At 33.2% G+C, this 15,070-nt stretch overlaps 3 protein-coding genes across 3 annotated transcripts in view; 2 read left to right on the forward strand and 1 right to left on the reverse strand.

Moving 5' to 3' along the window:
* Positions 1 to 11,012, reverse strand: part of Pkc98E (Protein kinase C) — a 34,879-nt gene extending 23,867 nt beyond the window's left edge. Inside the window, exons 1-5 of the mRNA XM_081974000.1 lie at positions 9,981 to 11,012; positions 7,037 to 7,097; positions 6,790 to 6,946; positions 6,546 to 6,577; positions 4,356 to 4,426 (exon numbers count right to left, since the gene is read on the reverse strand). Coding sequence (XP_081830126.1) covers positions 4,356 to 4,426; positions 6,546 to 6,577; positions 6,790 to 6,946; positions 7,037 to 7,097; positions 9,981 to 10,319 — 660 coding nt within the window. The 5' untranslated portion in view covers positions 10,320 to 11,012. The remainder of the gene's footprint in view (positions 1 to 4,355; positions 4,427 to 6,545; positions 6,578 to 6,789; positions 6,947 to 7,036; positions 7,098 to 9,980) is intronic.
* LOC145725298 (radial spoke head 1 homolog) lies at positions 495 to 4,354 on the forward strand. Its single transcript, XM_081974001.1, has 4 exons — positions 495 to 729; positions 779 to 1,082; positions 3,833 to 4,017; positions 4,069 to 4,354. The coding sequence occupies exons 1-4, from the start codon at positions 540 to 542 to the stop codon at positions 4,302 to 4,304; spliced, it is 915 nt and encodes a 304-aa protein (XP_081830127.1). The 5' UTR covers positions 495 to 539; the 3' UTR covers positions 4,305 to 4,354.
* Positions 11,013 to 11,161: 149 nt separating the features above from the next.
* LOC145725300 (3'-5' exonuclease-like) lies at positions 11,162 to 14,954 on the forward strand. The gene is made up of 6 exons (XM_081974003.1): positions 11,162 to 11,352; positions 13,362 to 13,483; positions 13,538 to 13,762; positions 13,819 to 13,960; positions 14,082 to 14,183; positions 14,289 to 14,954. Exons 1-6 carry the CDS (start codon positions 11,290 to 11,292, stop codon positions 14,367 to 14,369), a joined length of 735 nt encoding a protein of 244 aa, XP_081830129.1. The 5' UTR covers positions 11,162 to 11,289; the 3' UTR covers positions 14,370 to 14,954.
* Positions 14,955 to 15,070: the final 116 nt, after the last annotated feature.

Consider the following 15,070-nt stretch of genomic DNA (forward strand, 5'->3'; position numbering starts at 1 on the left):
AAGTAAAAGTTGAGCGTAAAATTTGTACGTTGAGAATCATTATTAAAATTAAATAAAATGCAGGGAAAGGTGGAATTCAAATATACTGGTACCATAAAACGAAATTAATATACACAGTGGGAGTTAATAGTAAATTAATAACACAGTAACTACAGTTTGGACGAAGCAACTTCTGTCTTCCAAACTGAAAGGTTGTTGAGGAAATTGATGTTCTCTGAAGCATTTATTGGACCAACCCTCTGTACAATCTTAAAAGTACGCCAAATGTTTTATACATTGTGAATTGGATCACTGGCCAACCACCAAAAAAGAACCAAAAGAACAAGGATAACATACTTGGCCAGAAAGTTAGTTGTAGACCATTATTTGTAGTATCATACTAATGTCTTCATTCACAGTAATCTGTTCTTCAGGCAACCAGATTGATAACATTTCAATTTAATTTGCTAGCTTGCACCCTGTACATTGAGTACAACCAGACAACTTTTCGGTACAGGTAGGACAGTTTGAAATTGACCTAGTCAGTGTCAAAAATCATCATGTCTGACGACGAAAACGAAGAGGAGAGAGCTGGAGAAGCAGGAGAAACAGCGGAAGAACGCTATCCCTACGGAGAGTATGAAGGAGGAAGAGACGATCAATTGGACAGACATGGCTGGGGAAGCGCACTCTTGCCCAACGGCGATATTTACGAAGGTGAATACTATCATGGAAGAAGACACGGCAAAGGTACTGGCGTTACATTTATAACAAACCTATAAAAAGTAGCCAAATACAGGTCTGTATTGCTTTAAAAATGGGGCCCGATATGAAGGCTTTTGGCGTAAAGGGTTAAAACACGGCGAAGGTCAGTTTTTATACCCTGATGGAACTAGATACGTAGGACAGTGGCGAAAAGATTACAAACACGGACAAGGGACGTATTACTACGTAAATGGGGACACTTATGAAGGATCCTGGTACAAAGGATTGCGGCACGGTTTAGGGACTTACACCTATAAGGCATTGAATGTTGCACATTATGGTACATGGAAAAATGGTCGTATGGATGGTCCAGGAATAATTAATTATCCTTATTACAGGTGAGTTTTTACAGAGCTGGTATGATGGGTTACCCATCAAAATTTGCTATGTTTATTTTGCTCATCTTATCCTTATTAAAATAGTCGATTTTAAGTACAACTTCAGCTGAGTTAAAGTTTGAATATGACAGATCAGGTACAAAAATAACAAAGTCTAACCTAAACTTATCTAAGCTGTCCTTAAACTCAACTTAGTCAATATATTTTTGAACACAACAGTTTCTTCAAACATTTTCAAGCTGTAATTTGAATTTATTGATTGAGATTTCTGTAGTTGTAATTGTAATTTTAATATTTTCGGTAACCGAAAATGCCTAAGAACAGTAAATCAGAACAGCAGCTGATTTTTGGGTTGATGGAATATTTTCAGGTGGAAAACGAATTGAATAAACTTCGGTTTTACCCTTAAGATCCGTTTTCTAAATAAGTAGTTACATTACTTTTATTGCATTGTATGCATTTGTTTGATACTCTCATAAAAAAGATATCGATAATTCATTCATAAAGAAAAAACACATTTCTGCACTGACACAAGGCAATACCAGTACCGATTCCTTAATCTAGCGGTAACAAAAAATGAAGCAACTATGGCAACCTAATTGCTTGCTACAAGCAACTATATTGCTACCTTCGATAATTACATATAGGCAATGGATTCCTTCAATTTTTAAGTCAATTTGAATTATCTTTTAAAAACAAAGAAAAGAACGTATAATTAGTCTATTCTGTTTTTGGTAAAGATCCACTTTTCTATTTTCTGTATCTCTGAAAGGTAGTTCATCCCATTTTCACTTTGTCATTAGTCTCTTTCCCAACAGTTTCTGAGATATATTTTCCCACACTTTTAGTTATTTTTATTATCTTGAATGTATTGTGTACAGGGTGGTCCAGTTTTAAATGTCAATAATTCACCAATCCATAGCCAATTAAAAAATAAGTTGACATTCATTATGTCATTTTCCTGAAAAGTGCTTCCTAAGGAAAATACAATCTTTCAAATTTCTGTTTAAAAAATCGGTTTTTTGTCATAACTGTCAGACCGTTGGAGCAATATTGATCAAATTTGGAACAAGCACTTTATTACACGTTATTACGGTCAAAGACCCAAAACTAACCCAATCCAACTTAAAAATTGTCTTGGAAACGAAAAATTCACTTAAGAAGTTTAAAAAATATTATTGTAGCCAGTTTTCATAGTTTCCAGACAAACTAAAAGACTTTAGTTTTGAAAATTGAATTAAAAAAGATAAAAATTTCAGAAGCTTAAAAGTTGTGTTTATAACCAGTTTTCATGCAAATCGAGAGACTTTAATACTAAAAATTGACTTGTAGACATAAAAACTACTTTTTCAAGAATTTGTTACTACAAATTCATACATTTAAACCTTAAAAATTAACTTGAACCCCAAAATGTGACTGAACTAATGAAAAGTGACATCAGAAGCTTAAAATTTGCATTTGAAGTAAGTTTTCATAATTTGAAGACAAATTTCAATATTTTAGTCTTGAAAATAGTCTTAGATGCATTACATTAACATTAGATTCATGAAAATTGTCTTGAAAACGAACTTTTCGTGCTTTTTACTGTGCTTTTTATTTTCTTCGAATTCTGGACTATTTTTAGTGCTTCAAAACTGCTTTCAGCTTGGAAAATCGAGTTTCAAGACTATCTTCACCAAGTTATTGACATAGCAAACTTAAAACAATTTTTACATTCTTCGTAGACTTAAAATAGCATTTCAAGCTTTGTCACTATTAAATCGACTTCTAGACACCTCAGTGCTAAAAATTCGGGTATTTCTTAATAAACTAGACTGTTTTTAGTGTTTTAAGGCTGTTTTCAGTGCCTCAAATCGAGTTTCAATACTATCTTTACAAACTTTTTGACTTATCAGGCCTAAAAGCCAGTTTGTCCACTGACCATAATCTTGAAAATGTTATTTCAAGCTTCTTCACTATTAAATTGACTTCTACACTCATAGGTGCAATAAATTGTAGCATCTCTAAGAAATTCAGACTGTTTTTAGTGCTTTTTAAGACTGAAAAATCGAGTTTAAGACTATTTCCAAAAGTCAAGTTTCTTCAGTAATAAAAGTAAAAAATTTTGGTACCAAATGTTACAATAATAGTCTTGAGAACTAATTTTTAGAAATAAAATAGTCCGAAAATTTAATTTACTTCTAGACTTGTTGTCCAGACCAGAAAATTGAGTTGTACACCAATTAAAGTCTTGAAAATATACTTTTGGACTCTCTTTAGTCCTAGTAAGGTCCGTTCTAGCATTAAAAGTCAACTTTTATACTATTTTTAGTAGTAAAAAATGAGTTTCATGCACAATACAATATTTGTATTGATTTCCGGACTTTTTTTAGTTCTTGAGTGCAAGTTTCAGACACTCGACCAGGATGGCAGTCTGAGAAAGCGAATCATAAGACCATTCCTAGTAGTAAAAAAGACTTTTTAGACTATTCAGTACAAATTTGGACTTTCACAAGTCTTGAATGTTCAGTTTTAAACTATAAAACAATTTTTTAAATTGAAATTTGGAGGACTGTATCTTCCTTAGGAAACGTTTTTCAGAAAAATGACATAATGCAAGTCAACTTATTTTTTGATTAGCTATGAAATGGTGAATTATTGATACTTAAAACTGGACCACCCTGTATACTGTAATATAATTACTGCATGCGACAAAATTGACCACGGTTGCTTCAGTGTAAAACGGCCTTTACGTATCAAACTAATCATAGGTTTCACGGAAATTTCGAAAAAAACCTACCAAAAGGACGGGGATGTTTTACTTTCGATGCCAAATATATGCAACACGGTTTTTACGTTAACATGAGAGACCCGGCCTTCGATTATGTGGGAGCGGAGGAACTGAAAATTAAAGATGCTCCCGAAGTTGAAGAATTGGGAGCACCGATTGGCATAGGTAAGGCTCGGTCAAGTTAAATACATTCTTCTGAAGAGTAGTTGAACGCAGTGCCAATTTGGAGAGCCAGAGAAATAACACCATACAAAACAGATCTTTTACCCCCCGAACCCGTTCCGCTATTAATAAAAGACTCGGAGGAATCCATGTTGGATATTATCGAATATTTGCAGCAACGATATGAAGTTGAACCTACTGGTGGGGAGGAAGAACACAGAACAACACCTTCGCCAGTACCACGCGATATAATGGTCGATATCCCGGAAATGGATTTAGATAATTTATAACGTTCATACTTGTGTAACTAGTAACTAGTAATAAATATCTGACGTTCTTACCTCTTCTTTCATTCCTGGACATTTAGTCAGCACAACGTGATGGCATCTTTTGTGAACCACGCAGGTGCACACTGAAAATTGAAAATCACGTATAATATCAGGAAAGCAAAAGAAAAAAAAACCATCGAATACCAAAAGTTTAGCAGTTGTCTCAATCTTTTAGAATATCAACTTACAAAAATGGCCCAAATAGTTTGTACATGGTGAGCCAAATGTCAAAAATCGTTATTAGAAGGTTGGTCAGTAGGTGATTATTACGTCATAGTGATTTTGTTGAGTTATTATCTGATCATGGAGAACATAACGTTCTCCAGCGTTAAAGTTTTGTTTTAATCATATTTAGCAACTTCAGTGCTTTAATCTTATGCTTTTAAAACCGCATTCGTTTTTACGTTCCATGGAGCGAGCAGAGCTTTTTTGACGTCACAATGACGTAATTTAATAATTGGTTAAATTATGATTTTGACAAATTACGTCATCGAGACGTCAAAAACGCTCTACTCGCACAAATTGCGACGCTATTACAGCACTGCAGCCTAGGCCTGGGCAGGGAAGTTGCTACTACCCGTTTTCTCATCTCACACCTAAAAACAGCAATGAAATTCACGACTGGAAGACGGTAATTGGTCACTTAAAATCTCAATATATTTTTAATTTTTGCTTAAAGTCATATTACCACAACACTGGTGTAGGCTGCGATGCTAGACGTATAAGTAAAATCAAACAAAAATATGATAACGTAGGAATGTAATAGAAAGAAGTAAGAATGAGGAGAAATAAATATTTTGATTCTGATAAATGTGGCAAATAAAGCAGCAAACCTCAGATTCAAGACATTCTCTTATCTGTCTAGATTTTTGTTTCATTTTTCGCATTAAGACCTGTCTCAAATGCCTATATTAATATAAAAAGTGCTGTGAAAGAATAGCTTAGGCCTTAGTTTTACATACTAGCTGTTTCCATGTTTGGTGCAAAAACCACCAAGTTTAGTTTTGACTGTAAAATTTTGCATCTTATCTGTCACATTTAAAACCCAACTAAAGATGGTCTATGTAACTACTCTCTGTTTAAAGTTTTCATTATCTTTGACGTGAGACGTGAGTATTGATATTTCGATTGGTTCTCTTTTTATACCTTTGATTTGAATGAAATTATCATAACTGTAACTGTAAAACTAAAAACAGCGTTCAGCGTGTCTCCAGCCACTTTTTTCTTCTGGATTTGTTCCTTTTTTCTATACTTGAAAGGTATTTTGAACACAGAACTATTCTATTTAAGGCGACTCTCATTGTTTGGTCACTAAACTGATAAAAACGTCAAAATAGCTTGACATTAATTGATCGGTCAAGCTGACCAATAGCTCGTAGTAGGATGTTATAAAACACACATTTTTTTGTCGATCTTTGTCTGAATTAAATGAGACAACAGTCAGAAGACACTGAACGGAGAGTACTTAATAGCGGTGTACAAATTTCCAAAAAATAGTCAATTACATACAACACAAAATGCAATAGATTTTACACCTACTGAACAACCTTCAGATTTATTATTCTAACTCTGTACAATAAAATAGTAATTTGTAAATAAATATTCTTTTAGGCGTATTAATAAAAGCTTTATTTTCCAACATTACATCATCAAGAAAAATTTGTAACAATGTGTAAAATTATATTTGTATGCGGTGCAGAAAGCAAAAAAAAAATAAAAATTATAATATAAAAAAATATAAAAATTTAGTGCCTCTATAGATTTAGAGGATAAGCTTAAATTGACTCAGAAAGAGCAGATGAAATCTGATGAAAACTATTCATTTAAAGATAGTGAAAGTGCAGTATAACTGCAGAAGACTTAAAAAGATGTCCCATTCCTCTCGCAATATGGAAATTATTCCAATATCCAACCACCAAAAAATCTACCATCAAAATGTCCCCAGAGTGGTTTGTTAAGATCACTTCAAAATTATCAGCTGAATCACCAATAGAGTGTAGGTTATAAACCAGTACAACTCCTCTTTTACTTCGTTAAAGGGTTAATAAGCCCGCATCCAAAACTTAGAAAAAAATCGAGAAAAAATAGTAGAAAGAAAACACCGACGAAAATAATAATAAAATGACAGCTTGAAATAATAAATAAAAGCAAATAAGCAATAGCTGTGTTAACATAAACAGCATGCTCTAAACAATATCATACCTTGACATTGATAGCCTTGTTTGCCCAAACCCCTGAAAACAAAACCACCATTAACTTGATTAGAAGCCCACTTTGCAAAACACATTTTGTGAATCTTCACCGTCAAATTGTGGTGACTAACTTGTGATTATTGATACAATGTTAATCATACAACTAGATTTCCATAGTCTCACACATAAATATTCCAGTGATAGTTGATAAATGTTTTAATGCACATTTTTGGCGCTAAACTAGAATCACTTACCATATAAATTCACGACATATAGAACAAAAAGTAGGCTGCCTCAAAAACGTGGCCATAAACTTGTGTCCGTTGACTTGGTGAACGCGACGACGCATAGCGCCACGGCGCCTGTTAAATCCCTGCCGTTCTTTAAATTCTCTCGGTTTGACTCCATATTCTATACAGTTTAATAAAAAGTTAAAACAGTTGTGATTCAATACTTTTCAAATCTCAAAGGGGTTGTGTTGAGTGTACCTGTAAAACTTACCGTTAGGAGAGTGCTTCAAGTCAATTTTTACCCGCAACCGACCTTTTGGCTCCAAGTTAACCTATAAAATAAAGTTTCAGGTTAATAATTATAAAATTATTAATCAAGTTTGATAAAACTAGATTCAGATTCAGTGTGTAATACGTTAGAATGGATTGTACTTAGTACTTCCTTCCATTTAAAATGTTATCAAGGTAAACTTTGCTAATACAGTATTTTCCACTGACCCCCTGTCAAGTAACTGTTGGTTATTACAGAACAATAAACAGTACCATGTTTTCCAGAAAAAATAAACTTATATCAGTTACATTGAACTATAACTGAACTTGGAAACCTCCCTGCTAACGGATCTCACTAACAGGCGCTCTAATTAAAAAAGAGCTGATAAAAAAGAGCTGAATTGGAATTGTTCCTTTATACCAACCACCAGCTTCTCAAAAAGAAGCATTTTTGGAGTCGGGAGTGGATTATCAATTGCAGGCAAATTGCTTCAATCAAAAATCAATGTCATGCACAGTTGTGTTCATAAATCCCTGGGACAAGCATTTTAGGCTACTAAATTCAGATAATATGGTTACTATATTAGTTAGTAATACTAATCCTTCTTAAGCAGATTTTTCTGTAAGACGCCAAATGTCACAGCTTAATAGTGTACAAAAAGTGTACCCAAATTATTGCCAACCCTAAAGTGCTTTAGAAAAAGAACATACCACTTATATTATTTTGAAATTTGTAGCATCATGGGCAGATTTACAGTGTGCTGCTAAGGAGTGTCTCACTTTTTTATGAACAAAACTGTACACAGACAACTATATGGTTATGGTGAAGTTAAATCGTTTTAAAAGCGTGAGAGGTGAAATCTCCTATGACTATAAGTCAACTTCTGAACAAACTTGGTTCTCATTTTTTTTTTGGATAAGAAATCCACACAACTCCACTTAAAAAACCTACTTAAAAAACATAGGCAGTGTTGAATCTTGATTATTAATAACCATGCAGGACTCTAGGTCCTTGGGTTAATGGGTTTAAAGCTTGGTTTAAAGAGTATTTTCTATACCTTTTCATTTCAGATTGACAGTTTTTATGGAGGTTTTTACAGAGAGCCACCCAGAGGTTAATCAAATAACAGGATATTAACAAATATAGCAGTTTGACATGCCATTTCTTGAATCTGGGGTGGGACAGGCTAATTCAAGAGCTAACCTCAAGTATTTTTGATCTACCATTCAAATGCCATTGTATGTTCAACATTATCTGTTACCTAATCTGAGTATATTTCAGGACAAGCTCATATTTGGTAAGACTGTACAGGGTGTCCAGCGACAGTGAGTGAAACTTCAAATGTTGTTCTTCCACTTTAACTGTCCTACAATGGGACCTACATTAAAATGACAGTTCAAAGCTACTGCCTTAATTCAAAATTGAGCACTGCTGAGTGACATTTTTTGGATAAATCCATATTTCTTGAGTCACAGGATGTTAATTGGGGATTACTTGAAAATTTCACTTATTTGCACCTGCTTCTTTTCCACCCTGTATAGAACAGTGGCAGTGCATTTAAGTTTTTTCCATCAACCAAGGGCCAATAAATTAAGCTCAATGAGACTCCAAAGGGCATCAAAATCTGTGGTTTCCTTTAGAAATAACATGGTTTCAAAAATGACAAAAAAAAACACTGTCTCCATTGATGTGGGCCAGCAGTTTATTTGAGATTTTGCATATTAATAATCAGACTGTATGGAGCACAATTTATTGCTTCTGTAGTTTTAAGAGGTCTATGTGAGTCTATGCCACTAGAGAAAGGAGTAATTTGGAACCAGCTCTTGAAAAACCTTTTTGTTTTATCTCATGTTTTCTATCCAATATCCATTCTTAATCACAAGCATTAATGTGAGTAGGTTTAGATCTCCCTTGAAATATAGTTTTTGAGGAAAGTTGTGTTATAATAAAAAACCTCATAAAAAACTAAAGTTAAGAAATTATGCTAGTTAAGCTTCATTTTTGATACCTAATCAACATCAGTAAAAATGAAAAAATACATACTTGAAAATAATGATTCTAATTGTACCTATAAATGTAAGTCTTCCTTTTTTAAAAGGGTGATATAGAAAAGACCGAGAAAAAGACCTAGAGCCTAAGTATCTCAACCTAAGTACCTAAGCATGTGGGAGTCTTAAAAGTCATGTAATTATAAGGGTTTTATTCTATTTTTGAACATTCAATACACTGGTGAACGAGGACAACTAAGTTTGGATCATAAATAAATATTCACCTAGCTTTCCATATCAGATGGAAAGATTGGTGATCACCTTAAAATGCCAATTTTTAAAGATATAATAAGCTGAGTAATAAGCAAACCAGAACCAAATCAACACAGAATTTTTAATGTCCAAAAACCATTCCAAATGCAAAAATATTTCTGTTGTAATTTCAATACAAAAATCCGCTTAAACAATTTGTTTTCAAATCATATCATAATACTATTCCTATTTTGACCCTGTTTGCACCTATTTTGAAGGAGAACTGGGATTCAATGCACTTTGGTTGCAAAGTTAAAGAGTTAGGTATTGTATTTTGAAATTGAGCATGAACTATTTTCAGAACTATGTATAGCTTAAATTAGCACCTTACTTTGAAGCTGTGTTTATATCTGAAAACAACAAAATAAGTTTGAAAATATCTGACACCCTTTCTAATCCAATGAATACATAAAAAGTAATGTGTAAGTTGTCTATGGTCATAAAAATAGTTTCATAAAATAGCAAACATAAGGGATAATGTTTTTGACAGTGGTATGGCCAAGGGTATGGCATACACAATGCAAAATGTAATCAACAGGAAAACTAGTTGCAACTGTCATAAGGTTTGATCCAGAAGGAACAAAATTGAAGTTTTGACATTTAAATGGATCAAAAAATGATTAAACTATGAAAATGACACTCACCCAGAAATCACCCTCATCCTTTTCTCTGGATACCAAATCCTCGAAAGGTATCGTGCAATTTGCAACGAAAACATCTGGGGGTATGGCAGCGTCATGGAAAACTGTGAGAGTGAGAGACTTGCTGTTCTCAACTGCATGCTCAAATTGTTCATTCCAGACGGGATCGAACGTTTTCTGTTTGGTCGCTGTTCGAGCGAATTGGGTGTCGTCCACCACAATGGTAACGTAAGGGTCCAGCGGCTGCTCATCCGCCTTTCCAAACGTGTGCCGTCTGGAGCAATCGGTCGGTCGCAGACCTTGAGCCTGGAATATTTTCACACGAACGGTGCCCGTAAACATGACCCCTTTGATGCCGCCGATGGCTATTCGATATTGAGTCCCACACGGCCCGCACTAAACGCGCTCAATTTCCATTAGCTACATAGGTAAATACCAAGGAAAACAGGAAAATCCTACTTTCCAGAAAAAAATATTTAGCTAACTTGACAGCCATGAATATGAAGGTCGCGACTTCGGCCAAGCCGTTCGGCTGGTTTCGTTTCCCCTGCAAATCGCTGGATACGCGCCCTACGTGCCACGTTGCCACCGCTTTACAACATATACACAATCATTCACAATAACAGAAATGTGTATATACCAAAAATTACTACCCAGTGTAAAAAACGATTTAAAACCCTATAAAACACCAAATAACCAAGATAAGTTCTAGTTTGGGAACTGTTATTCTCATGGCATTCCTGGCAAGCCATCAAAACTCTACAAATAGTAATACATAAGACACATTTTGGCAACGCTGTGAGCAATCCAGGAACTGGGAGTTCTAGGACAAACAAATAAAAAACAGCACCAATGTTTTCTCCTCCTGCTTTACGACTACTTACCAGACAAGGACAGCAACACATTTCGATCATGACCACTTCCGTCCATCATCTGTCATCCAGAAAAAATTACTTATCTTGTTTTCTAATTGAAAAAGTATGTTACCATAGTATATAGTTTAAGATAGTTAAAGTACAGTTTTAATTTATTTTGCTACAAGCTACAAGTTACTTTAACTTCCTGCGTTTAAAGCGTTATTTTTATTTGTCAAATAAGTGTCACGTGACTTACCTGTAAGTCGTTAATACGCGATCAGGTGATATCTCTGTGTTCTCTAAAATTTAAATAACTAATCTAACCTCAAACCTCAAACCTTAAATTGAAAAACAGTTTCATAATCATTTGATTTAAATTATTGGTGTTTTTGTTGGTAAATTATTAAGGTTTTATATACTTAGATTACGGATATTTATCATATTTGTTGAACAAGATGAGCGTTAGAACTGGTTTGCGATCACAGGTTTCCCAAGAAGACAAAGATAAGGCTCAACTGGTAAGAATTAGCAAACACTTTCACATTTAATTTTTTTTTAATAATAAGTTGTAGTTTTAAAGTTTTAACAACCCATTGTTTTGTTTATCATTTATCATTGCGTTCCCAATTGGTCTGTGATCCAGGGGATACTCAAATGGTTCAGTTTTCAGTTTTTTATAAATTAAGTATTTTAATGTTCTAGTGTAAGTAATAGGATCTTAAAAACTCTTGCTCAACTTTATAAATTGGCTGTTGACTCTTTAGTAATGCTTTATTTATTTTGTGCATTGTTTACTGCTCAAATTTTGAAAATACCACTGCAATGAAGCTCTAGGAGACAGACAAGTTCTCTTTTAAGAATGGGCACTTTTTTTATTCTGTCTTATAGGCATGAAGAAAATGCAAAGAATCTAGAAACAAGAAAAATAAAATATGCAGTGTTCTATTCAAAAAGGAGGTCTCTGTGAAAATCTATGAAAATTTGAGATTTTCTAGAGGGGGCAATCTTTTCTTCCAGATAACTGACATTGAGTGACCCTTGTGGTTGAAATAAATATAAATACCATCTTATGTACTATACTTATTTACCTTACTATACTGTGGTAACTCATGTGGAAATATTCTCAAGCTGAGGTTATAGACCAAGTTTATATGTATGTGCTGTGATCTATACAGGGTGGTCCTCTGGGAACTGCATTATTTGATTCATCAAAGTCATTGGGGGTTGTTTATTTAAAATATTTTGAAACTGGTGACTTCTAATTTCCAGTTATAGCAAAAGTAGATACCAACTTCCAACTTGCTTATTTTAAATGAAACACCCTGCATATTGTATTTGGGTGTATTTTTTTTGGATTCTACAACAAATTCTAAACATCCAGGATATGTGTCCTGTATAAGGAGGGCCACTGTGGGGATCTTGAAAATGGTTCGAAATACAGATTTGGTTAAATGGGAGAAAAGTTGCGTAATCATGGTCTTAATAAAATGACATTAGAAAACATCCAAATAGTTTTTGATTTTTGAGATATTTTGAAAAAAGTGAATTTTATTTTTTTCTAGCATTAATATTGGACCTAGACCAAAACTAATGACACTTCTCCACAGCAAATTGGCTTAAAGCTCTTTAAAGTGACATTATCAGTTTTTCAATGCCACATTTCATCTTCGTGGAACCATCATCAACCTCATTTTTTCTTAAATGGGGTCATTGGTTTTTAATATCTGATTCTGAATTCTTTATGGTTTAAATGCGTTTTACTCTGTTTTTTGAGCTTAATAAAGAAATGTCCTATTGGAGATCTGAAAATTATTTTTTGTTATTTTTTTATATAAAAATTGCTTATGCTAATAAATTATTTAGGTTATTTAGATGATTATTATTAATTTATACTTAAAAATAACAAACAAAATACAGTTTTCTCCAATTCCAAACAAAAAAATAAAAAAAGAAATGTTTTATAAATATTCGAATTTGGAATAAAAATCGTATTTAAAAAAAATTATGCTGTAGAGAATTGTCATTAGTTTTGATCTGGGTGCAATATTAACGTCACAAACAAATAAAACGTAAAATCAAAAAATCTCAAAAACCGAAATAGGAGCCATGATTACGCAACTTTTATCCCATTTAACCAAATCTGTATCTCTAATCATTTTCATGATCCCCATATAGAATCTGTTGCTGAGATATTTACCAATTTAAGTAAACTTTGACATATGCAATATTTAAAATTCTAATTTTTGCACATCAGAAAAAGGTTTTTCTTAGTTTTTGTGCTGTTAAACAAGATTGGTTCTAAGAGTGGGCGCAGAAACTTTACTACACAGTGGTAAAAAATTGGCATCAAAAAACTAATTTTAAAAAGTGCAGAAATTTTGTTTTTTTTTTATATGGAACACCCTTATTTTTACAATTGTATTTTGTTTCCTGTCTAAAATTAGAGCCAGTTTGTATTATGTTACATATTTGTTTGTTTTCCGAGCTTCACCATATTACTTCATATTATTTGTTATTGTATTTACAGCAAAAACAATTAGATGAAGAAAAAAAACGTGCAAAAGAAAATCGGCCATATCTGCAGTATTATGGAAAAACTGTATATGCTACCAATTTTATTGACTGTGCTATAGCTTGTGATAGTTTATTGTAAGTTATTTAACCATGTTCTCTTTGAACTAGCCTGTAAATGCTTTTTTATAGGCAATTAGCTAATAAATGTAGGGACGATGAATTTGTTGTTGGATTCGATATGGAGTGGCCATTTAATTTTCACACGGGTCCCGGCAAAACTGCTCTTATTCAGATAAGCCCAAGTTTGGATATTTGCTACTTATTGCATTTGCCTCAAATTGAAAAATTGCCTAAAGGTTTACCTGAGTTTTTGCAACACCCTAAAGTGAAATTGACTGGAGTGAATATCAAAAAGTAAGCTCTCAGGTTATGTCTACATGGTATAATTGGTACAATATATTCTTCCATAGTGACGTAAGGAAACTAGCAAAGGACTATCCAGGATTTAATTTAGGTTTGCTTATAGACAATTGTATTGACGTAAGACGTTTAGCCAACAGCGTTCTGCAATGTAGTCAAACATGGGGTATGGAAAAATTAGTTGATTATGTGGTAAGTTAATAGAGTATACTTATACTAAATCAAGTTAAGAAACTTTTTTAAGTTTTCTTCGTATTTTTTGAATATGCTTAAATAAGGTTTTATATAATCTGAGTGTTTTTCTTATTTAAAGCTTGACTTGAGAATAAATAAAGACAAAAAAGTTAGAATGAGCAAATGGCACGTCGTACCGTTAACGGAAGAGCAATGCACATATGCAGCTACAGACGGTTATGTAAGTAATTACTTTTTTTTTAAGAATTGCTGATATGGCAATTCTGCCTATAATAATTTAAAATTAGATGGTCGTCCAGCAATTAAGTAACATTTTTTTTTTCAGGCATCTTTGCGTCTCTATGTTGAACTAAAAAAAATGGAAAATGCGCCTAAAGCTTTATCAGATCCGTTAGGTTCATTTTAGTAAACGCCAAATCATTTTAAGGGGCTGGTCCTACAATTATTGTAATAAGATTGCCATGAACTTTATTTAAGTACATTTTTTAAGATTTTTTTTACAAATGTTTTTACAAGGTTTAGTATTTATTCATTACTACTATGAAATATTCTTTATCGACATTTTTCACTATTTCTTTCATATTAAAAACATACTATACCATACCTATATCATTTTTAAATCAACTTGCAATGCAATCGCGCCTATGTTATTTCCCAAAAATGTTGCCTTTTCGGTTTGCACTATTTGCAGTTCATTCTGTTTACAGGCATAATGTCCACATTGTAGTTTTGCGTTTGCGCGCTTTCTGAAATTATTGTTAACAGTGGCTATATAAAAATGAACCAAAAAAATTACTGTTGACGTGTGACACTTGTGAACAATTATTGCTTTTGCGGCTGAGTGGGTGAAGATGTGGCGTTTTTGGAAATTATTCGGAGCTTATTCTGACGGTTCGTTACTTCCCATTTAAAATAAATCTTCCGTCGACCGTGTATTTGATGGATGATTTTTCAATTGTTAAAATTCGTTAAAATAAATGTATCACCAATATGTAGTATTTCTTTAACTTTAAGCTCTTGATTTAGGTTCTGGATGGTTACATGTTTCTCTAAAATAAATACAACAAATTAAAAATTCAATAAGACATTCTGAGTGATGGTGTAGTA

Source organism: Ips typographus, linkage group LG2 (assembly GCF_016097725.1).
Source record: "Ips typographus isolate SLU linkage group LG2, UJ_Ityp_2.0, whole genome shotgun sequence".
In the NCBI taxonomy this organism is placed as follows: Eukaryota; Metazoa; Arthropoda; class Insecta; order Coleoptera; family Curculionidae; genus Ips; species Ips typographus.